Here is a 24,516-nt window from a genome sequence, read left to right as displayed (position 1 = left end):
TCCCTGAGCCCCTGGCCAGCCCTCTGGCAGGGTAAATTCGGAGTAGAAACATGAACAGTGTGAGCACCCTCCGCCCCCCACCCCACCTATACAGTAACAGGCAGAGGCTCAGCAATATGCTGCTGCCCAGTAAAGAGGGATAGTGGTGGGAGTGTGGCAGACCAGGGTCCATGCTGGGCCACTCCATAAGTCCCAGGCCTGGGTAATTAGTACCCGCTCCCCCCCCCCCCATCATCACTGCCGACATCCTACAGCCGCTGAATTAACGGAGCCTGCAAGAAGGCGGAGAAGGGAGAGGAGGAGCAGCGCCAGCGCCGGGACCTCCTGCAGGTAACGGGGCTGCACTGTGGAGGGAATGAGTGGCTGTACCTGGCATAGGGGGTTATTCAAAGATGAATGCAGATAGTGTATATGCATCCAGATCTGCGTTCATCTCTGCACATGCTGAGGGCCGCCCAGCACAAGGCAAGGCCGCCCAGCATGTGTGGCGCCGCCTCCCGATGCATCCGCAATTTGATTGCGGACGCATCTGATCTAAGGTGGTTGACCCCTGGCAGTGAAGCCTGGTAAGCAGCCATTTTTTTATGGGAGCGGCTGTGTGTGACGTCCCGGCCTACCCCCTTTTTTACCAGCGTCACCCCCGCAACACCTTAACTCCGCTACGCTGTCGCCTATCAATCACATTGTGGTCGCATCCATTGGGGAAGCGACCGCAATGTGTGTGGCCTCATACCCACTGCACATGCACAGTTTGCTGCCACTGGCAAACTGCGCTGAGGGCCGCTATTACAGCGGGGTCTCAATGACCTTCATAATGTGTATAATGGGCTCTACTCTGGCGTAATGTGTAACAGCGGCTCTCCTGTATGGCGTAAGGTGTATAAGGGTACTACTGTGCGGTGTAATGTGACTAATGGACCCTACTGTGCGGTATAATGTGAATAACGGACCCTACTGTGCGGTGTAATGTGAATAACGGACACTACAGTGCGGTGTAATGTGACTACCGGACACTACTGTGCGGTGTAATGTGACTAACGGACACTACTGTGCAGTGTAATGGGACTAACGGACACTACTGTGCGGTGTAATGGGACTAACGGACACTACTGTGCGGTGTAATGTGACAAACGGACACTACTGTGTGGTGTAATGTACTAATGGACACTACTGTGCGGGGTTATGTGACTAACGGACACTACTGTGCGGTGTAATGTGACTAACGGACACTACTGTGCGGTGTAATGTGACTAACGGACACTACTGTGCGGTGTAATGTGACTAACGGACACTACTGTGCGGTGTAATGGGACTAACGGACACTACTGTGCGGTGTAATGGGACTAACGGACACTACTGTGCGGTGTAATGTGACAAACGGACACTACTGTGCGGTGTAATGTGACTAACGGACACTACTGTGCGGTGTAATGTGACTAACGGACACTACTGTGCGGTGTAATGTGACTAACGGACACTACTGTGCGGTGTAATGGGACTAATGGACACTACTGTGCGGGGTTATGTGACTAACGGACACTACTGTGCGGTGTAATGTGACTAACGGACACTACTGTGCGGTGTAATGTGACTAACGGACACTACTGTGCGGTGTAATGTGACTAACGGACACTACTGTGCGGGGTTATGTGACTAACGGACACTACTGTGTGGGGTTATGTGAACTGGTACTATTCTGTGGCCCTATATTTTTGGCGCGCGCCTTCGGCGCACACTGTTCCTATTCTGAGCATGGCCAAAGGAAACTGTTGCCCTGAGCTCTTCAAGATCTAGAACCGGCCCTGTCATCGATTTTAAATGTGAATAAGGGGCACTATTATGTGGCATAATATGAATCAGGGACACTACGTTTGGGTTAATGTGCATAAGATTGTAATACTGTGTTGCGTAATTTGAATTGTGGGTACCATTGTGGCCACGCCCCTTCCTTTTGTGACCACACCCCTTTTTGCAGTGCGCACTATCCCTTTTTTACGGATGGGAGGGCGCAAATTTATTATTTGCAGGGGGGCGCCGAACACACTAGCACCGGCCCTAGGTGCATACACACTATGCAATATCGCATACAATCCGTCTGATATCGGCCAGATGCTTACGATATTGTAAATTGTATTTGCTCGATATTTGGTTTGATGCACGTTCCCGCTGGTCGATATTGTTTACGAGGGCCACATGCAGCATGGCTCTGCTCCTCCCCACACCGCTGCTCGTCACAGCCGAAATCGGCAAGTGTGTATGCACTTGCAGATATTGGGGTCCTGTTGCAAGAGATGTTGCATCGTGCAGACATCCCACTGATGTATAGATAGCCTAACCCTATCATAGGGTTGCTGTAGGAGTTCAGTTGTCAGTTGCAACATAGAAATTGAAACACATTTAAAAAATCAGGTTTCTCTCCAAAATAAAGTGGTTATATATTAACTAAGCATAGAGCAAAGGGTAGTGGACAAGTGGAATAGCCTCCCATCAGAGGTGGTAGAGGCTAAGACAGTAGAGCAATTTAAACATGCATGGGATAGACATAAGGATATCCTTACAAAGAAATAAGGATCAATAAGGTTTGAGGTAAAAATATGGTAAAAAAGGGCAGGCTAGATGGGCCAAGTGGTTCTTATCAGCCGTCAAATTCTATGTTTCTATTGAGCAACGAAGGTATAAATTGAGAGAAAATATAGAGACCAGTATGATTAGGGAAAGCAAAAGTAGAGTCATTGCTAATACTGCAGATTACTGCCTCATATCATGTGCGTCTGCAGTGGATGATATGTAAGTGGAGCTGTTCTGTATATTGGCCCTCATCAGAGGCGTCACTTACTATAAATGCACCCGGTGCGGTGCCGGGGAAAGGGGTGGGGCTTTGTCAAAAAGGGTGGAGCTTCATCAAAGGGGAGGGCTTCACATACCGACCCAGTTTATTCGTCACTCTGTGGGTTCGGGAGGTGGGGCTGCCCTCCGGGGAGTGCTGTGACTGCAGTGCCGGCTCCTACACATTGTCAGGAGCCGAGTGCTGCACATAATGTTACAGTGCAGCACTCGGCTTCTGTCACTGAGCAGGAGCCGGCATTTTGGTGTCAACCCTCGGCGGGTGACACCCAGGTGCGGGCCGCACCTCCCGCACCCTCCTTGTGACGCCACTGGCCCTCATTCCGAGTTGATCGCTCACTGCCGGTTTTCGCAGCGTAGCGATCAGCATACGCGCGCGCAGGGGGGGGTTTCCGAGTACCTAGAAACCCCCCCTGCACGCCGATCTATCGTCTCAGCTGATTAATCATATCCGCAAATAGACTGTGCGGTGCGACTGCCGGCAGCTGCCTCCACTAACTGAGGAGAGGACGGAGGCAGGCTGGCTGAATGTACGGGGAGCAACAGTAGCTGCAGAGAAAGTTGCAGCTCCTCCCAGGCAGACCTCCCATGTGACAGAGCTGGCCGGCCAGGTGAGGCAGGACGGAAATGTTTGCAGTGAACTCTACTACAGCTGAGCACAGGTATTTGTTTTAAGTGTAGGGGGGGCTTAGTTGGCTGGGTGAGGAACCCACTGCCCTGGTGTTTGAAAGGAAGAGGGGGGGGGGAGTGTGCTATATGTTTATAAGCTACGTGTGTGTCATGTGCTGTGTGCATGTATCCTGTGTGTGTATCATGGCCTGTGTTCATGTATCCTGTGTGTGTATCATGTGCTGTGTTCATGTATCCTGTGTGTATCATGTGCTGTGTTCATGTATCCTATGTGTGTATCATGTGCTGTGTGTATGTATCCTATGTGTGTATCATGTGCTGTGTATGTATCCTATGTGTGTATCATGTGCCGTGTGTATGTATCCTATGTGTGTATATGTATTCTATGTGTGTGTATGTGCTGTGTGTATGCATGCTATGTGTGTGTATGTGTATATGCTGTGTGTATGTATGCTCTCTGTGTGTATATGTATGTATGTATGTATGTATGTATGCATGCATGTGTATATATATGTATGCATGCTCCGTGTGTGTGTGTCTGCAGTGTGTATGTTTGATCCGAGTAGTTATGTATATATGTATTTGAAAGTACGCCATGCATGTATGTATGCTGTGTGTAAGTATGTATATATATGTACAGAAGTGTATGTGTATGTATGTATGTATGTATGTATGTGTATATATATATATATATATATATATATATATATCACAACATATGTACATGCATACGTGAACGGAAACCCCCCCAAGAAAATCCTGCTTTTGCCCCTGATCAGGCTAAAATTCGGCTGTTCTGCGCATGCGTATGGTACGCAGCGCGCACGCGCAAAGTACTTTCACACAAAACTATGCAGTTTTACACAAGCTCGGGCGACGCTTTTCAGTGTAAGCTGTGTCAGTCAGGGGAGAGAGCTGTGTGGGGTATAAGCAGTGTCAGTCAGGGGAGAGAGCTGTGTGGGGTATAAGCTGTGTCAGTCAGGGGAGATAGATGTGTGGGGTATAAGCTGTGTCAGTCAGGGGAGAGAGATGTGTGGGGTATAAGCTGTGTCAGTCAGGGGAGAGAGATGTGTGGGGTATAAGCTGTGTCAGTCAGGGGAGAGAGATGTGTGGGGTATAAGCTGTGTCAGTCAGGGGAGAGAGATGTGTGGGGTATAGGCTGTGTCAATCAGGGGAGAAAGCTGTGTGTGGATAAGCTGTGTCAGTCAGGGGGTGAACTGTGTGGGGTATAGGCTGTGTCAGTCAGGGGACAGAGCTGTGTGGGGTGTAAGCAATGTCAGTCGGGAGAAAGCTGTGTGGGGTATAAGCAGTGTCAGTTGGGAAAAAGCTGTGTGGAGTATAAGCTGTGTCAGTCAGGGGGGAGAGCTGTGTGGGGTATAAGCTGTGTCAGTCAGGGGGGAGAGCTGTGTGGGGTATAAGCTGTCAGTCAGGGGGTAGAGCTGTGAGGGTGTAGGTTGTGTCAGTCAGGGGGAGAGCTGTGTGGGGTATAGGTTGTGTCAGTCAGGGGAGAAAGCTGTGTGTGGATAAGCTGTGTCAGTCAGGGGGAGAACGTTGTGGGGTATAGGTTGTGTCAGTCAGGGGACAGAGCTGTGTGGGGTATAAGCAGTGTCAGGGGGTAGAGCTGTGAGGGTGTAGGTTGTGTCAGTCAGGGGGAGAGCTGTGTGGGGTATAAGCAGTGTCAGGGGGTAGAGCTGTGAGGGGTGTAGGTTGTGTCAGTCAGGGGGAGAAAGCTGTGTGTGGATAAGCTGTGTCAGTCAGGGGGAGAACCTTGTGGGGTATACTGTAGGTTGTGTCAGTCAGAGGACAGAGCTGTGTGGGGTATAAGCAGTGTCAGTCAGGGGATAGAGCTGTGTGGGGTATAAGCTGTATCAGTTGGGAAAAAGCTGTGTGGGGTATTAGCAGTGTCAGTTAGGGGGGAGAGCTGTGTGGAGTATAAACTGTGTCAGTCAGGAGGGAGAGCAGTGTGGGGTATAAGCTGTGTCAGTCAAGGGGGAGAGCTGTGTGGGGTATAGGCTGTGTCAGTCAGGGGGAGAGCTGTGTGGGGTATAGGCTGTGTCAGTCAGGGGAAAAAGCTGTGTGGGTATAGGCTGTGTCAGTCAGGGGAGAGAGATGTGTGGGGTATAAGCAGTGTCAGTCAGGGGATAGAGCTGTGTGGGGTATAAGCTGTATCAGTTGGGAAAAAGCTGTGTGGGGTATTAGCAGTGTCAGTTAGGGGGGAGAGCTGTGTGGAGTATAAACTGTGTCAGTCAGGAGGGAGAGCAGTGTGGGGTATAAGCTGTGTCAGTCAAGGGGGAGAGCTGTGTGGGGTATAGGCTGTGTCAGTCAGGGGGAGAGCTGTGTGGGGTATAGGCTGTGTCAGTCAGGGGAAAAAGCTGTGTGGGTATAGGCTGTGTCAGTCAGGGGAGAGAGATGTGTGGGGTATAAGCTGTGTCAGTCAGGGGAGAGAGCTGTGTGGGGTATAGGCTGTGTCAATCAGGGGAGAAAGCTGTGTGTGGATAAGCTGTGTCAGTCAGGGGGTGAACTGTGTGGGGTATAGCCTGTGTCAGTCAGGGGACAGGGCTGTGTGGGGTGTAAGCAATGTCAGTCGGGAGAAAGCTGTGTGGGGTATAAGCAGTGTTAGTCAGGGGATAGAGCTGTGTGGGGTATAAGCTGTATCAGTTGGGAAAAAGCTGTGTGGAGTATAAGCTGTGTCAGTCAGGGGGGAGAGCTGTGTGGGGTATAAGCTGTGTCAGTCAGGGGGGAGAGCTGTGTGGGGTATAAGCTGTCAGTCAGGGGGAGAGCTGTGTGGGGTATAAGCTGTGTCAGTCAGGGGAGAAAGCTGTGTGTGGATAAGCTGTGTCAGTCAGGGGGAGAACGTTGTGGGGTATAGGTTGTGTCAGTCAGGGGACAGAGCTGTGTGGGGTATAAGCAATGTCAGGGGGTAGAGCTGTGAGGGTGTAGGTTGTGTCAGTCAGGGGGAGAGCTGTGTGGGGTATAAGCTGTGTCAGTCAGGGGAGAAAGCTGTGTGTGGATAAGCTGTGTCAGTCAGGGGGAGAACGTTGTGGGGTATAGGTTGTGTCAGTCAGGGGACAGAGCTGTGTGGGGTATAAGCAGTGTCAGGGGGTAGAGCTGTGAGGGTGTAGGTTGTGTCAGTCAGGGGGAGAGCTGTGTGGGGTATAAGCTGTGTCAGTCAGGGGAGAAAGTTGTGTGTGGATAAGCTGTGTCAGTCAGGGGGAGAACCTTGTGTGGGGTATACTGTAGGTTGTGTCAGTCAGAGGACAGAGCTGTGTGGGGTATAAGCAGTGTCAGTCAGGGGATAGAGCTGTGTGGGGTATAAGCAGTGTCAGTCAGGGGATAGAGCTGTGTGGGGTATAAGCAGTGTCAGTCAGGGGATAGAGCTGTGTGGGGTATAAGCTGTATCAGTTGGGAAAAAGCTGTGTGGGGTATTAGCAGTGTCAGTCAGGGGGGAGAGCTGTGTGGAGTATAAACTGTGTCAGTCAGGAGGGAGAGCAGTGTGGGGTATAGGCTGTGTCAGTCAGGGGGAGAGCTGTGTGGGGTATAGGCTGTGTCAGTCAGGGGAGAAAGCTGTGTGTGGATAAGCTGTGTCAGTCAGGGGGAGAACCTTGGGGGTAATTCCAAGTTGATCGCAGCAGGAAATTTTTTAGCAGTTGGGCAAAACCATGTGCACTGCAGGGGGGGCAGATATAACATGTGCAGACAGAGTTAGATTTGGGTGGGTTATTTTGTTTCTGTGCAGGGTAAATACTGGCTGCTTTATTTTTACACTGCAATTTAGATTGCAGATTGAACTCACCCCACCCAAATCTAACCCTCTCTGCACATGTTATATCTGCCCCACCTGCACTGCACATGGTTTTGCCCAACTGCTAAAAAAATTTCCTGCTGCGATCAACTTGGAATTACCCCCCTTGTGGGGTATAGGTTGTGTCAGTCAGGGGATAGAGCTGTGTGGGGTATAAGCTGTATCAGTTGGGAAAAAGCTGTGTGGGATATTAGCAGTGTCAGTCAGGGGACAGAGCTGTGTGTGGTATAAGCAGTGTCAGTCAGGGGAGAAAGCTGAGTGGGGTATAAGCAGTGTCAGTCAGGGGGGAGAGCTGTGTGGGGTATAAACTGTGTCAGTCAGGGGAGAGAGCTGTGAGGGGTATAGGTTGTGTCAGTCAGGGGGAGAGCTGCGTGGGGTATAGGCTGTGTCAGTCAGGGGAGAAAGCTGTGTGTGGATAAGCTGTGTCAGTCAGGTGGAGAACCATGTGGGGTATAGGCTGTGTCAGTCAGGGAACAGAGCTGTGTGGGGTGTAAGCAATGTCAGTCAGGGGAGAAAGCTGTGTGGGGTATAAGCAGTGTCAGTCAGGGGATAGAGCTGTGTGGCGTATAAGCTGTATCAGTTGGGAAAAAGCTGTGTGGGGTATTAGCAGTGTCAGTCAGGGGGGAGAGCTGTGTGGAGTATAAGCTGTGTCAGTCAGGGGGGAGAGCAGTGTGGGGTATAAGCTGTGTCAGTCGGAGGGAGAGCTGTGAGGGGTATAGGATGTGTCAGTCGGGAGAAAGCTGTGTGTGGATAAGCTGTGTCAGTCAGAGGGAGAACCTTGTGGGGTATAGGTTGTGTCAGTCAGGGGACAGAGCTGTGTGGGGTATAAGCAGTGTCAGTCAGGGGAGAGAGCTGTGTGGGGTATAAGCAGTGTCAGTCAGGGGGGAGAGCTGTGTGGGGTATAAGCAGTGTCAGTCAGGGGAGAGAGCTGTGTGGGGTATAAGATGTGTCAGTCAGGGGAGAGAGCTGTGTGGGGTATAAGATGTGTCAGTCAGGGGACAGAGCTGTGTGGGGTATAAGCAGTGTCAGTCAGGGGATAGAGCTGTGTGGCGTATAAGCTGTATCAGTTGGGAAAAAGCTGTGTGGGGTATTAGCAGTGTCAGTCAGGGGGGAGAGCTGTGTGGAGTATAAACTGTCAGTCAGGGGGAAGAGCTGTGTGGGGTATAATCTGTGTCAGTCGGGGGAGAGCAGTGTGGGGTATAAGCTGTCTCAGTCGGAGGGAGAGCTGTGAGGGGTGTAGGTTGTGTCAGTCAGGGGGAGAGCTGTGTGGGGTATAAGCTGTGTCAGTCAGGGGAGAAAGCTGTGTGTGGATAAGCTGTGTCAGTCAGGGGGAGAACCTTGTGGGGTATAGGTTGTGTCAGTCAGGGGACAGAGCTGTGTGGGGTATAAGCAGTGTCAGTCAGGGGAGAGAGCTGTGTGGGGTATAAGCTAGTGTCAGTCGGGAAAAAGCTGCGTGGGTATAAGCAGTATCAGTCGGGGGGGAGAACGGTGTGGGGATAAGCTGTGTCAGTCAGGGGACAGAGCTGACTGGGTATAAGCAGTGTCAGTCAGGGGCCAGAGCTGTGTGGGGTATAAGCTGTGTCAGTCAGGGGACAGTGCTGAGTGGGTATAGGTTGTGTTAGTCAAGGGATAGAGGGGGTCATTCAGACCTGATCGCACGCTACGTTTTTTTGCAGTGCTGCGATCAGGTCAGAACTGTGCATGCGTATGCTCCGCAATGCTCAGGTGCGTTGTCCCCGGGCGATGGGGATCGTCGGAGAGCGACGGACTTACCGAAGAAAGCGATTGCACCAGCGATCGCAAGAAAATTGACAGGAAGAGGCCGTTTGTGGGTGTCCACTGATCGTTTCCAGGGAGTGTCCAAAGAAACGCAGGTGTGTCGAACCGTTTTAAGGGAGGGTTCCTGACGTCAGCTCGAGGCCGGATCATCGCAGCAGCTGAGTAAGTCCTGAGCTGTGCAGAGACTGCACAAACTTTTGTTTTTGCAGCTCTCTGCACATGCATTCGCACCCCTGCACAGCGATTACCCCCTCCCCCTGTAGGCGGCGACTACCTGGTCGCAGCAGTGCAAAAAACGCCTGCTTGCGACCAGGTCTGAATTAGGCCCAGAGCTGTGTGGGGTATAAGCTGTGTCAGCCAGGGGAAAAAGCTGTGTGGGGTATAAGCAGTGTCAGTCAGAGGCCAGAGCTGTGTGGGGATAAGCAGTGTCAGTCAGGGGAAAAAGCTGTGTGGGGTATAAGCAGTGTCAGTCAGAGGCCAGAGCTGTGTGGGGATAAGCAGTGTCAGTCAGGGGGGAGAGCTGTGTGGGGATAAGCAGTGTCAGTCAGGGGGGAGAGCTGTGTGGGGTATAAGCAGTGTCAGTCAATAGGGACAGCTGTGTGGGTATAAGCTGTGTTCGCCAGTGGGGAGCAGGGCTGTCAAGAGAAATCCTGGGCCCCGATACAAGAACTTCCTGGCCCGCCCATTCCCCCCCCTTCCCTGGAGGGGTGTGACCACAGCATGCTGGGGACATGTGCACACCTCTTTGGGGGCGTGTCTAGCACATGAGAAGAACCCACTCACAGGAACATGGCATGCCTCCCAACCAGGGCAGTAGAGAGCCTGGCTGGGCCCAGGTCCATTTCAAGGGGCATGGCCTAATCACAGGAGGCGTGGGCCCCCACATCAGACCTGGGCCCAGGTAATTTGTACTCTCTACCCCCCTCTCTCGGCACCGCACCACTGGTGGAGAGAGCTGTGTGGTTATAAGCAGTGTCAGTCAAGGGAGAAAGCTGTGTGAGGATAAGCTGTGTCAGTCAGGGAACAGAGCTGTGTGGGGTATAGGCTGTGTCAGTCAGGGGAGAGAGCCAGGGACGTACAGCCAGGGGAGGCAGGGCCTCCCCTGTGATTAATTATTAAAATAACACAAAGAACATACTTATGACACATATTCTGTGTCATAAGTATGTTCTTTATTTTATTCTAATAATTTTAGGGCTTGAAATAGGTTTGGGAGGCACTGATAGCAGTGCCTCCCGTAGATAATGGAAACGGGGATCGAGCGGGGGGCGGGGCCAAGAACTGGGCTGTAAAAGCCCATTGAAAAACATAGGCAAAGCGGCATCTCTAGAAGTGCCTCGCTGACATCACTGTCAGCAAGGCAGAAATGATTGGACAGCGGATCCAGCACTGGATCCGCTGGTCCAATCATCCATACGAGGTGGCGGGATAGTAAGCTGCTCCCCTCCCTTCATCCCCCCCCCCCCCCCCCTTACTCCGTCACCTGCTGCTGGCGATCGCCCCTGCCTGGGGCCCTGTGTATGAGACAATTGCAGCGGCGGCAGCGGGCGCAACTGGAAGGCAAGTGCTAAAAGTTCAGCAGCGGCGGGCCTCCAGCCTCAGCATCGGGTGTCTGTCTGCAGCGGAGCCGCGTCCGGAGTGCAGGGACAGCCTGAGGCGCCTGTGGTGAGTACAGCACATCTCTCTCTCTCTCTCTCCCTCTCTCCCTCCTGTGGATTGAACTATGGCCGTACACACTGGCCGATATATCGGCTGTTCTCTTGAACGGCCGATATATATCGCTAGTCCGTCGGCCAGTGTGTACGGCCGATACGTCTGTGAACTCTGTCGTTCACAGACGTATTGCGTCGGCCCCGCAGCACAGCCAACGGCCAATATATCTACCGATATATTGGCGCGTCGCTGTGTGTGTACGGCGGTCGGCCGACCGCCCGTACACATGCTGCGGCGGCCGGCGGTGATTGACAGCTGAACTGGGCGGGCGTGTGTACACGCCTGCCCAGTTCATGACGTCAGTCCCCGACGGATCGGGCAGTGTGTATGCTCAACACACTGCCCGATCCGTCCGTACATATATCTGCCGATCAATTGATCTGCAGATATATCTTTCTAGTGTGTACCCACCTTAAGCCTAATTTTAATTTTTACAGGTACCCCTAATGGATTCTACTGGACAAGTGGACGTGACCGGCGTGGGATGTAGGTAAGTAATCTATCTCTCATTTTTACAGGTACCCCTATTGGATTCTACTGGACAAGTGGACGTGACCGGCGTGGGATGTAGGTAAGTATGTGTGAGTGTGTAAGTGTGTTTTTAATAAACTTTTACTTTCACGGTGTGCGAGTTGTGTTTTTATTTGGGTATTTTTGTTGTTGTAGAACTACAGGTACCAGCGGGCCCATTATTTCCTCGCATGCTGGTACTTGAGGTTCTCCAAGTACCAGCAAGCGGGGGAGGCTTGCTGGGCCTTTTAGTTCCACAACAAAAAACAATATTCTTTTTTTTTACACACGTGGCTATCAGCCTCCCATCCACCGCCCACGGATGGGGGGGACAGCCTCGGGCTTCACCCCTGGGTGCCTGGAGGGGGGGGACCCCTTGATTTAAGGGGTCCCCACTCCTCCAGGGAACCCCAGCCAGGGGTGACTAGTTGGGGGGGTAATGCCACGGCCGCAGGGACCTACATAAGTGTGTCCCCCGGCTGTGGCATTATGTCCCTGGCTAGTGGAGCCCGGTGCTGGTTTTAAAAATACGGGGGACCCCTACATCTTTTGTCCCCTGTATTTTTGGAACCAGGACCGGACAAAGAGCCCGGTGCTGGTTGTTTAAATACGGGGAACCCCTGTCCAATTTTTTCCCAGTATTTAAACACCAGGACCGGCTCAAAGAGCCCGAGGCTGGTTATACTTTGGAGGGGGGGACCTCATGCATTTTTTTTTTTACCCATTCAGACCCTTTTCCATTAAGTTAATGGAAGCCCTGGACAACAAAATTGCATTCATGTCCTCCTCCCACTCCCTTCCCAGTCCCAAACACTAATTTTATTTAATTTTTCTATAAAAATGTACAATATATCACAAGTATGATGAGCAGGCAGGCAGCGGGCATTGGCGGCATCGGACTGAGATGCAAATTAGTGGTGGAGGGCTGGGTCAGTTGATGGTGGGTGAGTTTGTAAGCCATTGGTGGTGGCAGCAGGCAGCGGCTCAGGGCAAGTAGCGGGCATTGGCTCGGCGGCGGTAGGGGCCATCGGCAGGATTCGGCAGACTTTATGGCTGTAGTGCCTCACCAGCCACTGACCTCACCGCACGCCACTGGAGAGAGCTGTGTGAGGAGTAAGATGTGCCAGGGTGGAAAGCTGACCCCTGTTGTCCAGCCTAGATCTGCACATAATACAAGTCTAGTTAGATTACAGAGGTGTTTGGTGGGCTGTATGATCCAGTTATCCCAGTTGGGATAATGTTGGCCTAGGGATAGCGGGATGTGTGAGTGCAGAAAGAGAAAATATGTAAAATTATGTGTGGACTGAGTAGTAGGTAATTGAGCAGAATAACTTATGGGGGTAATGGTGGTTCTGGAGTATGGTAAGCTGCCTGAAGAGGTGAGTTCTAAGGGAATGCTTAAAGGTTTGGAGATTAGAGGAAAGTCTTGTGCATGGGAGAGCATTGTACAGAGAAGGTGCTGCATAAAAAAAGTCCTAAATATGACTGGTAGCAGGTAATTGGTGTGTATGAGAGACACAGATCTTGTGCATAATGGAAGGCTGAGCTGGGAGATATTGTAAGATAAGAGATGTATGTTGTTGTAGTTTTGTTCATAGAATTACAGTGTGTGTCAGAAGAAGTATTTTATATTGGAAATCAGTAAAATTCCAAATGTTTTGCAAGGCGGGCAAGAAGGGGAGTGGCTGGGGTGTGTCATCTGCTAGATGGGCAAGAAGAGGAGGAGCTAGGGGCATGGCACCCACAGGGTGGGGGTGAGTTCCACCTCCTCTCCCAGACCACTTTAAGCACTGCACCATTATCTTAGAGCATGCCTAAAAATGACCGTATTGATATTGTTCTCTGGTATCACACTGGTCTATGTGCCGAAATAAGCCCAGATTGCCAATGATTGTAATATGATATATGGTCTTTTTAGTGGGAGGGTGGATTAACTCTAAGAAACATCTGCATCTAATGTATGTGCTGCAGGCCAACCATGAGAACATGACTGAACGTAACCTCTCTCACACAGGTGTTCTGTTCCCATGATTCCTGAACTGTCAGACAGTACAGCTAGAGCCAATGATGGTACCTGGAGGAAAATCAATGTCAGGAGTCAGTCTGATAATTCTGCAACCATATTGCATAATAGTGATCCCTTAGAGGAGCCACATGAACACAGTGTGGGCGGTCGGGAAAACTCACCTAATGTGATAATAAGGGCGGAGAGGTCTTGTCAGCCTCACACCCACATCTTCTTCCTGAAGACGCATAAGACAGCCAGCAGCACCATCATGAACATTCTATTCCGGTTTGGAGAATCACAGAACCTAACGTTTGCCCTACCTGCTTATAACATGTCACAGTTCCTTTATCCCAGCTATTTCAATGCTTATTTTGTAGAAGGATTCACCAGGAATACCCATCATCATTATGACATCATGTGTCACCACATGCGGTTCCTGCGGCCAGAGGTACCTTCAAACTAAATACAGGTTGAGTATCCCTTATCCAAAATGCTTGGGACCAGAGGTATTTTGGATATGGGATTTTTCCGTATTTTGGAATAATTGCATACCATAATGAGATATCATGATGATGGGACCCAAGTCTAAGCACAGAATACATTGTTTCATATACACCTTATACACACAGCCTGAAGGTAATGTTAGCCAATATTTTTTATAACTTTGTGCATTAAACAAAGTGTGTCTACATTCACACAATTCATTTATATTTCATATACACCTTATATACACACAGCCTGAAGGTCATTTAACACAATATTTGTAATAAGTTTATGTATTAAACAAAGTTTGTGTACATTGGGGGTCTTTCAGACCTGATCGCTCGCTGCAGTTTGTCGCAGCGCAGCGATCGGGTCAGAACTGCGCATGCGCCGGCACCGCAGTGCACCGGCGCATGGCAGTCGTTGATGGGCAGCGATCGCCTCTGAGACAGAGGTGGTCGCTGGGCGGGAGGGGGCTGAACGGCGGCATTAAGCTGCCGTTTTAGTAAGCTCGGTCCGGCCAACGCAGGCGTGGCCGGACCGTTGGGGGGGCGTGGCACGGTGGCTGCATGACGTCTCACGCAGCCGATGCGGCTAGCGGCAGCGACACACAACTCACGGCCAGCCGCAGGAGCTGCGCTGGCCAGGTGTTACTCCACAGATACAAAGGCCTCTGTGCGATGCTTTTGTATTTGTGCGGGGGGTGGGGTGGGGGGGGGGGCACTGACATGCGGGGCAGGCTAGCCCTGTGCTGGGTGTCCCCCCGCATGTCTGAGTTTACGATCGTAGCTGTGCTAAATTTAGCACAGCTACGATCAACTCGGAATGACCCCCATTGATCCATCAGAAAACAAAGGTTTCACTATCTCACTCTCACTCAAAAAATTCCATATTTCGGAATATTCCGTATTTTGGAATACTTGGATATGGGATACTCAACCTGTAAATTGTATTACATGCTAGTAAGACTAGGCGGGATGTACTAAGCAGTGAATAGAGTGGAGAAGTGGCGCTTGGCAACCAATCAGCTGCTCTGTATAAGTTTATAGTATGTAAATTATAACTGTTACTTCAATGCTGATTAGTTGCCTTGGGCAAGTTCTCCACTGGCTCACGTCTCCATTGTTTTCACTGCTTCATACATCTCCCCCTAGATGAACATCTTGTGGCCCATGGTTTTGGAAATATTTCTAACAACATAACTTTACCAGCATGCTGGATAATTTTTCCTTATTCAAATTCTGTATTAGACGCTTGAAGTTTGAGTTTGTTAATAGTAATGGCAGAGAGGATCACAAGAGGTGGACCAGAGCATTCCATGAATATAATGACACGAAAAAAGAACAGGGGGTATCCCCCCCATAAAAATGCTCCGAAATTGTCAGGGTTTTTTTTTATGAGTGAATTAGGTGAAGAACATAAATTTAACCCTATCCAAAATGATTTTAGTTAAAACCTTTCGTCCGTCTGTGAGCAGCAGCGGAGGGAAGTTTCCCTTCCCTGCCGCTGCTAACACTGTTTATCTGACTGGTCGCATCCTGTGCAACCAGGTCAGATAAATTACTTGCTGGTGTGGTCACATCTGGTGCGACCATGCCAGGCAAGTGGTTAAAGACTTCTGCTTCTAAAATGCTTCACAGTTGAAGGCAGAGACAGCAAATAAACCAATGTATTTAATATTGAATTCCATAAATAAGACAATTAAAATCACAGAGCTTAATTTGTGCCCTTACTTTTGTCAAATAAATCCAATCTGTAGTTAGGGAGACATGTACTAAACAGTGATAAAAGTGGAGAAGTGAGCCAGTGGAGAAGTTGCCCATGGCAACCAATCAGCTGCTCTGTTTACTTTTATAGTTTGAAAATTATAAATATTACGTCAATGCCGATTGGTTGTCATGGGCACTGGCTCACTTCTCCACTTTTATCACTGCTTAGTACATGTCCCCCTTTAGTCATATGAGCAGTTACTGTAATTTGAAGGCATAGGAAGTTCAGTTCAACTAATGCTGGCCATACATCAGGACGGCCCGCATCCAATTTCCCTTGAACTCCCCAGCAGCTCCCTGGCAGTCCCAGACACACAACTGATGCATGATGTGCTAGTGACCCATCCTTAAGCGATCGATTGTGTGCCTCACAAAGAAAAAAAAACTGTCTCACCTGTCATAGACATGTTACTCTAGAGTTTTGACTATAAAAATGATTAGAATAATATAAAGAAGATATTTCTAATATATTCTTTTGTATTTTCATATATACTTTATATCATGGATCCTCAACCTACAGCCCTCTACCTGCTGTGGAACTACACATCCCAGCATGCCCTTCCACAGTTTTGCTATTAAGGCATTCAAAACTGAGGCAGGGCATGCCTGGATGTGTAGTTCCACAGCAGCTGGAGGGCCCCAGGTTGAAGACCCATGCTTTATATAGTAAAAACTCTGGGGTATACATTAATTTGTTGGGAAAGGCTCTGCCCCACCTCACCGCATGTCACTGATTTGTATGCCCTGTACTGTGCCTCCCCCACCTGCATGATTTTTATTGTTCCATTCCCCAGGGGTAAATTTACTAAACATCAATTGAATATTCACGATAAAGAACAGAAAACTGCACTTCAAAACAGTAGTGCGCAACAGCTGCTGGGGTGGTCACCTACACCCTCAAAGAATAGATCCACAGAGAAAAGTTTGCAGATGTGTGCACCTCTGGGATAAAGTCAAAATGTATCCAATTAAAATAAACAACTGAATATTGATCAAAATTAATGGTTAGTAAATTTGCCCCCCACATACCAATCTCTATGTCTTGTAATGTGCTCTAAACAGATATTGGAATAGGTGAGAAAAGGGTTGCTTGTAAAGACCCAACTATACATATAGAATATAAATTAGCGTTCTTATATAATGTTCTTTGACAACACCCCCCTCCCACACACCACACAGACTTGAATTTACCTTATGGATGCCATACTCTGAGGTGTGCCCCTCCAGTCCTGTCTGCCTCCATCTACAGGCAGTCCCATCCAATACTCTGCAGTGCACCCTCTTCCAGTCTCAGCCAGAACATCAGTGAACCAACATTATGCCCTCATTGCTGCCGTGAACTTGTGATGCTGGTGCATCACCTCTTAAAGTGTCTGGAACAACTATAGAACCGCACCAACCCTTGTGGGGGATTTTAGCTGGGGGGCGGTCCCACTGCACCTCCCTCTGGCACTGCCATTGCTACACTACTGCTGCATTATAAATAATCCAGAGTGTGGAGTATGTGAGATGTCTGTAGCCTTTAAAGTCCATATGACTTATATGGAATAACTTTATAGCATTTACAAAGGGATCAGTATAATTTACCTACAATCAAAACTCCCGACAGCAATTGACTGGTGGTCAAAATACCGACAAGGTCAAAATCCCTACATGCTCAAAATACTGGCATTTAAAATATCAACATGATCAAAATACCAACATTTAAAATTCCGACAGGTCAAAAAGTCGACACGGGTTATTTCATTTTTGTGTGTATGTCGACATGGACACCGTATAAGTGTACCGCATCCCCTCGCATGGCTCGCCATGCTTCGGCCACTATTATAAACCCCCCTCCCCCATCCACTGAGATGGTAAAGTATGAACAAGTCGGTTTCAGTGAAAAAAATAATGAAAACCGTGTCGATTTTTTGACCTGTCGACACTTTAAATGTCGGTATTTTGACCTTGTCTGTATTTCTGACCACCGGTCAATGGTTGTCTGTATTTGACCGTCGGGATTTTGACCATTGGTCAGTAGTTGTCTGTATTTTGACCATCAGGATTTTGATTGTAGGTAAATTGACAGCATCCCATTACAAAAGATGTAAAAAATAGGTTAAGATCAGTTTGCAATTAAAATGGTGAAAGTGAAGAGAATAATTTGAGCTGCAATTCTTCACAGGTGGAAAAGGTGATGTCAAATGACACATTTTATTTCACCATACTGCGGAATCCAGTTTCACTGATGGAGTCATCATTCTCATATTATAAGGGCACAGACATCTTTGAAAAGGCATATAGCTTGGAAGAGTTCTTGAAAAACCCCTACAAATACTACAACGCATCAAGTACATTCAGCGGTTATGGCAGGAATCTCATGACATTTGATCTTGGGTTTCACCAAGATGGCATGGTAACACCAAAGCACCTCCAGTTGACCCGACAAGCTGTGGAAACAACTTTTAACTTGGTCCTGATTACAGAGTACTTTGACGAGTCTTTAGTGCTTTTAAAAGATGCTCTTTGCTGGAGTTTTGATGATGTCCTGTCTTTTCCACTAAACAGTAGGAGCAGTGCCAGCCGAAAAGTCCTTTCCCATGTAACTGAAGAGATGATCAAATCCTGGAACCAGTTAGATTGGCATCTTTATATCTACTTTAACAACTCCTTCTGGGAACAGGTAGAAATGTTTGGGCGAGACAGGATGCAACGTGAGGTACAAGAACTACAGAGGAGGAGGGCTGAGCATTCAGAGCTCTGTCTACAAGGTCAAGTTGACCCAAAGAGAATAAAAGACAACTCTCTGCAACCGTTCCAAGCTGGACTGTCCAGAATTCTTGGTTACAACCTGAAACCAGGACTTGGAGAGGCTGAGAGGTCATTGTGTCAAAGACTTGTGACCCCAGAACTTCAGTATACTCAACTGTTATACAAGTCCATTAAACGTAAATTTACTTCATTTGGTCATAGTTTAAACCAACCTGTCCATTAAGCCATATTTTTTTTATAGTGCCCCTATAAATGCTGCCTTCCATTTTTATAAAGTTGCACTTTCTCACATGAAAATAATAAAATTACACTAATAATTTATTTTTGAAGTAAATATTATTGAGAAATAGCCTATTGGGATGATGGTTACAACTGGTGCACAGCGGATGTGAAATGAACTGTTAGCCACAAAGAGTCATTAAGCAGAATTCAGGGTTTATTGATATAGAACAGGTACAGTGTAATGCAGGAACACAGTGGTAATGCAAAGGTGGCATCAAACACAGGGTATTGCAGTTAACAGGTGTTAAGTACTGCACGTGTGTGTAGTACTGTGACACTAGTACACAATAAATATGGCTGCAGTCTGCACATGAGCAGTAGCAACTCAGGTTGGAGGTCGCCCCTCCCTGCAGACTCTGGCGTTAGTGCCTGGAGTGTATGTAGTATATGCAAAGATACAGATGTGTCCTCTTGCAGTATTGCTGTGTGCACACTGATCGCTACATAGCGGCGGGGAGTACACTATGCATTCAGTTCACTGGGAGCTGGCGTGTGTATGCCCCAACCGCTGAGTGTAATGGGAGCCAGCCGTGATGCATTTGTATCGTGATCCCCCTACAACAAGCTGCTATACGCCGCTAAGCTGCAGCAGGACACCTCTGTATGTATATTTTTAATTGCTCTTAAATTATTTTTTTTTTACCATTATGTATATTAAAATACATGTAAAATAGGAGATTTATGGTACCTTGGAGAAGAGATTTACTTACCATGGTTAAATCTCTTTTTGCGAGGTATACTGCGTTCCACAGGGAATACATCGAGGTGTAGAGACTGTCCCAGAATGCATTGCGGGGCCTCCTCTATAACCCCGCCTCCAGGCACTGTGAGCTCAGTTTTGTTAACCAGTCCAATGCAGAAGCAGGTAAAAGAGGAGGCAGATGTTAGTCCAGTGTGCAAGTAGAAAGATTTTCTTAGTTGTACTGAGTGTCGAAAAATGGTCATGGTCATGTGTTGTGAGGGGGCGTAGCCACATGCTGCTAGTGGGAGGGCTGCATGACATTAACAGCGTGGCCACACCACACAGCCCCTTTTTTTTTTTTTTTTTAATCTGGAGGCAAGGCTAAAAATATATAGTAACGCCTCCAGTATAATAGAAATATATAGTGATACCTCCAGTATAATAGAAATATATAGTAATGCTTCCAATTTAATAACAATATATAGTAATGCCTCCATTATAACAGGAAAATACAGCCACTGTCGCACTCCCAGTAACCCTGACAAAGTGGGAGGAGCTGTCATGCTGCCAAGCACCATGGTCTTATTCAGATCTTCCCCAAACAGGATGTCTCCCTTAAAAGGAAGTACCTCCAGTGTCTTTTTGGAGTCTAGGTCCACCTTCCATGACCTTAACCACAGAATTTGGCGAGCCAGGATGGACGTAGTCGACGCCTTGGCCGCCATTACACCTGCCTCAGAGGACGCCTCCTGAATATATTGGGAGGTGGTGGTAATATGAGACACATATTGTCTGGCAGTGTCAGAAATATCCTGAGGCAGCTTATCTTCTATTGCCTGAACCCATGCTTCAATTTCTTTTGCGGCCCAGGAGGCTGGTATAGTGGGTCTATGTACAGCACCTGTAAGGGAGTAAATAGACTTCAGGCATGCCTCCACACGCTTATCTGTCGGTTCCTTCAGTGAGGTGACAGGCAGAGTAGATGACACCACAAGACGGGTGACATGGGAATCCACCAGCTGTGAATTTTCCCATTTATTACACAACTCAGCAGGGAGAGGACAACGAGCTAGCATCTTTTTAGACAGGGAGAATTTCTTTCCTGGAGAAGACCAGGGTTCCCGACGTATGTCTACTAAATGATAAGAATGCGGTAAGACTACTTTAGCAACCTTCTGACGTTTAAACTTATCAGGTTTCTTAGACGCAGTAGTGGGATCTACACCATCATCGATTTGTAGAATCGGCTTAATAGCCTCCACTAGGTCAGGGACATCAACCTGAGCTGTAGGTTCCTCGTCAGAAGCAACTGTATCAGTGTCTGATGGATCAATATACTCCCCATCCTCAACAGAAGTATCATCTGAGATATTAGTGGATTGTGAGGAGGAAACGGACTGCTTAGATGACCCCTTGACCCCAGAGGGACGTCGGGTAGGTTTTTGTCTAACCAAAGATTGATTCAATTGTTGTATCTGGGTAGACAGAGCACCTGCCCAGGGCGGATTTACCACAGGGACAATATGTGGCTGCAATGGCACAGGAGATCCCATAGGGGGCGTAAGGCGTGTCACAAGCGTATTAAGCATTGTAGAGAACGCCGCCCAAGGTGGCTCCTGATTGGCTACAGGAGCAGTGGGCTGACTGGGAGATGTATGGCACCATCCTTCGAAGCTCCCCCCTCAGGCAAATCCTTCGCGCATACGCTGCATGATGCAGGAGCATCCATGGATTTCCCGCTCTTTGTGGTGACATTATAGTTAATGTAACCCTAGAGCGTAAGAGTACGATACAGCCAAATACAAATACAATACCTGCAAATAAATCCCCTATTTATGTGGCAGTATATACAGGACACAAACAGAGAATAAATGCGGTATGAGGTGACTGAAATACACAGTAGAATACACTTAACTGTAAATACTGCGCAGCACTGTATATTAGACCCTGACGCACCTAGGGGGTCATTCCAAGTTGATCGCTTGCTAGCTACTTTTTGCAGCGCTGCGATCAGATAGACGCTGCTAGGGAAGCCAATCCCGGGCCATTTTTTCAATCCTGGGTATCGGGATTGAAAAATGGCAAATCCCAGGATTGGCTTTTAACTATGTGGCCGCCCCCTCGCCCCGCACACATAACTCACCATATACCGGGGACGGGCGGGTGGGGAACATCCTGCGCTCTCTCCTGGCGGCTCCCAGCGGTGTGTGACGGTGCAGTGTGACCTCTCACGATGCGCTGGGGAGCCAGAAGAAGGAACCCGGGCAGCGTCTGAGCGGTCTTTGGATGCTTAATGCTGATCCCTCAATCCCTGGGATTGAAGCTTCCAATCCCAGGATTGAATCCCGGACGTTTTTGGTCCTAAATCCCTGGATCCACCATAGTCGCCGCCTATAGGGGAGTGTATTTTTGCTTGCAAGTGTGCAAACGCCTGTGCAGCCGAGCTCTGCAAAAACATTTTGTGCAGTTTCTGAGTAGGTCTGAACTTACTCAGCCCTTGCGATCACTTCAGCCTATCTGGTCCCGGAATTGACGTCAGATACCCGCCCTGCAAATGCTTGGACATGCCTGTGTTTTCCCAAACACTCCCAGAACCCATAAACGTATTCTTCCTGTCAATCTTCTTGCGATCGGCTCTGCTATAATCTAACGCTGTGATTGTGATCATTGAAAATTGCCGTGAGTGCCACGTTGTTCTCCTCTGTTATTGTTCTATTTTCACGGAGGCACCGGCGTTTGTCTTGTATAAGCTTTTTGGAGTGCCTTGTCTACCAATTTCTATATATATATATATATATATATATATATACACACACACACACACAATGCGCGGTCCGAGACCAGCTGTATGTATCAGAATACTCCTAAAATATATTCTGGTAGAGGTACACTTGTACTTAACTAACACTGTCTTAAAATGACATGTGGAATACTTAAGTGACTGTGAAATCACAGCGCTGATTAATCAGGGGGATTTATAGAGGAGACCTTGCCCTGCAGTCCCGGAGACCAGTCGCAGCTACTGTGAGAAGATGGTGCCCAGAGAATCCGTCAGGAAGTGAGGGAGAGTGTAAGACAGCTCCAGGGTGGGAACACCAGAAGTAGATGGCGCCTGGAGCTGGGGGAGGGCTTTTCCCATATGCTGGTCCTCACCACCGGATACTATTGAGCCTTATTAAAGTGGATATTTTACTATCCGACCTGTGCTCCCATGCGGTGATGGAGCTGCAGCACAGTATGTCACACTGACATATGAAGTGCTGCAGCCCTTGAAGTCTTCTAAAAAGCTTTTTCAGGGCTGCCTAGCGCAGCCCCCCTGTTAAGTGACCTGCTTCATGCAGGCACCAACTCTAAAACTGAACTCACAGTCCCTGGAGGTGGGGTTATAGAGGAGGCCCTGCAATGCATTCTGGGATAGTCTAAAGCTTTAGCCTGTTGGTGCCTCTGGATCAAGAGCCATCTCTACACCCCGATGTATTCCCGACGGACTACTAGAAAAAGAATTACCGGTAGGTATTAAATTCCTATTTTCTCTAATGTCCTAGGGGATACTGGGAAACGTAGTTACCATGGGGAAGTCCCAAAGCTCCCAGGACGGGTGGGAGAGTGCTGAGACACCTGCAAAACTGCCTGACCAAACTGAAGGTCATCACCAGCCAACTTCACAAACGTGTTCGATCCAGACCAAGTAGCAGCTCGGCACAACTGTAAGGCCGATCCGCCCAGGAAGAACCCACCAATCTTGTGGAGTGGGCCGCATAGAAGTCAGCAAAGGCAATGCCGCAAAAGAATAGGCCTGTTGAATCGTCAACCTGAGCCATCGAGCAATGGACTGCATAGAAGCAGGACATCCAATTTTGGTAGCGTCATAAAGGACAAAAAGCGAGTGAGATTTCCTGTGACGAGCTGTCCTCTTGATATAAATCCTCAAAGCCCTAACCACATCCAAGGACTTTGGAGCAACCGATGTGTCAGACAGTACTGGAACCACTATTGGTTGATTAATGTGACAAGCCGAAACCACTTTCTGCAAAAACTGTGGGCAAGTCTTGAGCTCCGCCCTATCCTTGTGAAAAAACAAATAAGGGCTCTTACAGGATACGGCCCCCAAATCTGACATGCCACGCTAAGGCCAGTAACAATCTTCCAGGTAAGATATTTCAAGTCCACCTTATATATAGGTTCAAACCAGTCCGACTGTAGAAAGGTCAGAACCACATTGAGATTCCACGGAGCCGTGGGAGGGACAAAGGGCCGTTGGATGTGAAGAACACCCTTCAGGAACATTTGTACTTCTGGAAGTACAGCCAGCTGTTTCTGGAACAAGATGGAGAGAGCCGAGATGTGAACCTTGATGGAGCCCAAGCGTAGGCCCATATCCACGCCTGCTTGCAGGAAGAGCAGAAAACGTCCAAGATGAAAATCCACAGTAGAATATTTTCTACCCTCACACCAAGAAACATATTTCTTTCAGATACGGTGGTAATGTTTAGATGTGACCACCTTACGAGCTTGGGCCATAGATGAAATAACCCTTGAGGAAAGACCTTTCCTGGCTAGAATCTCCCTCTCAACTTCCAAGCCGTCAAACGTAGCTGCAGTAAGTCTGGATAGATGAACGGCCCTTGGCGAAGAAGATCCTTGAGAAGTGGCAGAGGCCAGGGCTCCTCCAGAGACATTGCCAGAAGGTCTGCATACCAGGCCTGCCGAGACAATCAGAATTGCTTGAACGTTTTCCCTTTTGAATCTTTTTAGAACTCTGGGAATGAGAGGTATTGGAGGAAAGAGGTACACAAATTGGATAGTCCACGGTGCCATCAGAGCGTTCACCGCTGCAGCCTGCGGATCCCTCGTTCTGGAACAGTAACGATGGTGCTTCTTGTTGAGATGAGAAGCCATCAGGTCTATCTGTGGACAGCCCCACCAGTGAACTAGCTATTGAAACAACTGAGGGTGAAGGCCCCATTCCTTCAGATGTAGGTCGTGCCTGCTGAGGAAGTCCGCTTCCCAATTGTCCATGCCTGGAATGAATATGGCTGAGATGGACCTTGCGTTGGCTTCCGCCCAGAGGAGTATCCGTGACACTTCTCGCATTGCGGCCCTGCTTTTTGTTCCTCCCTGTCGGTTTATGTACGCCACCGCCGTGTCTTTGTCCGACTGTACCTAAATGTACCTGTTTCGGAGAAGATAGGAGGCCTGTAGAAGAGCATTGTAAATTGCTCTGAGTTCCAGAACACTTATCGGGAGTGCAGATTCCTGA

At 48.7% G+C, this 24,516-nt stretch overlaps 1 protein-coding gene across 1 annotated transcript; it reads left to right on the top strand.

Annotated features, from left to right (window-relative positions):
- Positions 1-18,579, top strand: LOC134911222 (galactose-3-O-sulfotransferase 2-like). The gene is made up of 3 exons (XM_063919529.1): positions 1-330; positions 13,293-13,734; positions 17,706-18,579. Exons 2-3 carry the CDS (start codon positions 13,306-13,308, stop codon positions 18,513-18,515), a joined length of 1,239 nt encoding a protein of 412 aa, XP_063775599.1. The 5' UTR covers positions 1-330; positions 13,293-13,305; the 3' UTR covers positions 18,516-18,579.
- The last annotated feature ends 5,937 nt before the right edge of the window (positions 18,580-24,516 follow it).

Source organism: Pseudophryne corroboree, chromosome 4 (assembly GCF_028390025.1).
Source record: "Pseudophryne corroboree isolate aPseCor3 chromosome 4, aPseCor3.hap2, whole genome shotgun sequence".
NCBI lineage: Eukaryota > Metazoa > Chordata > Amphibia > Anura > Myobatrachidae > Pseudophryne > Pseudophryne corroboree.
The sequence above is the reverse complement of the archived record's forward strand: the minus strand, read 5'-3'. Positions and strand labels throughout refer to the sequence as shown.

Coding starts and splice junctions, on each gene's coding strand:
- LOC134911222 (XM_063919529.1), top strand. CDS start 13,306: ATGATTCCTGAACTGTCAGACAGTACAGCTAGAGCCAATGATGGTACC. Junction 13,735..17,705: donor TGCGGTTCCTGCGGCCAGAG/GTACCTTCAAAC, acceptor AATTCTTCACAG/GTGGAAAAGGTGATGTCAAA.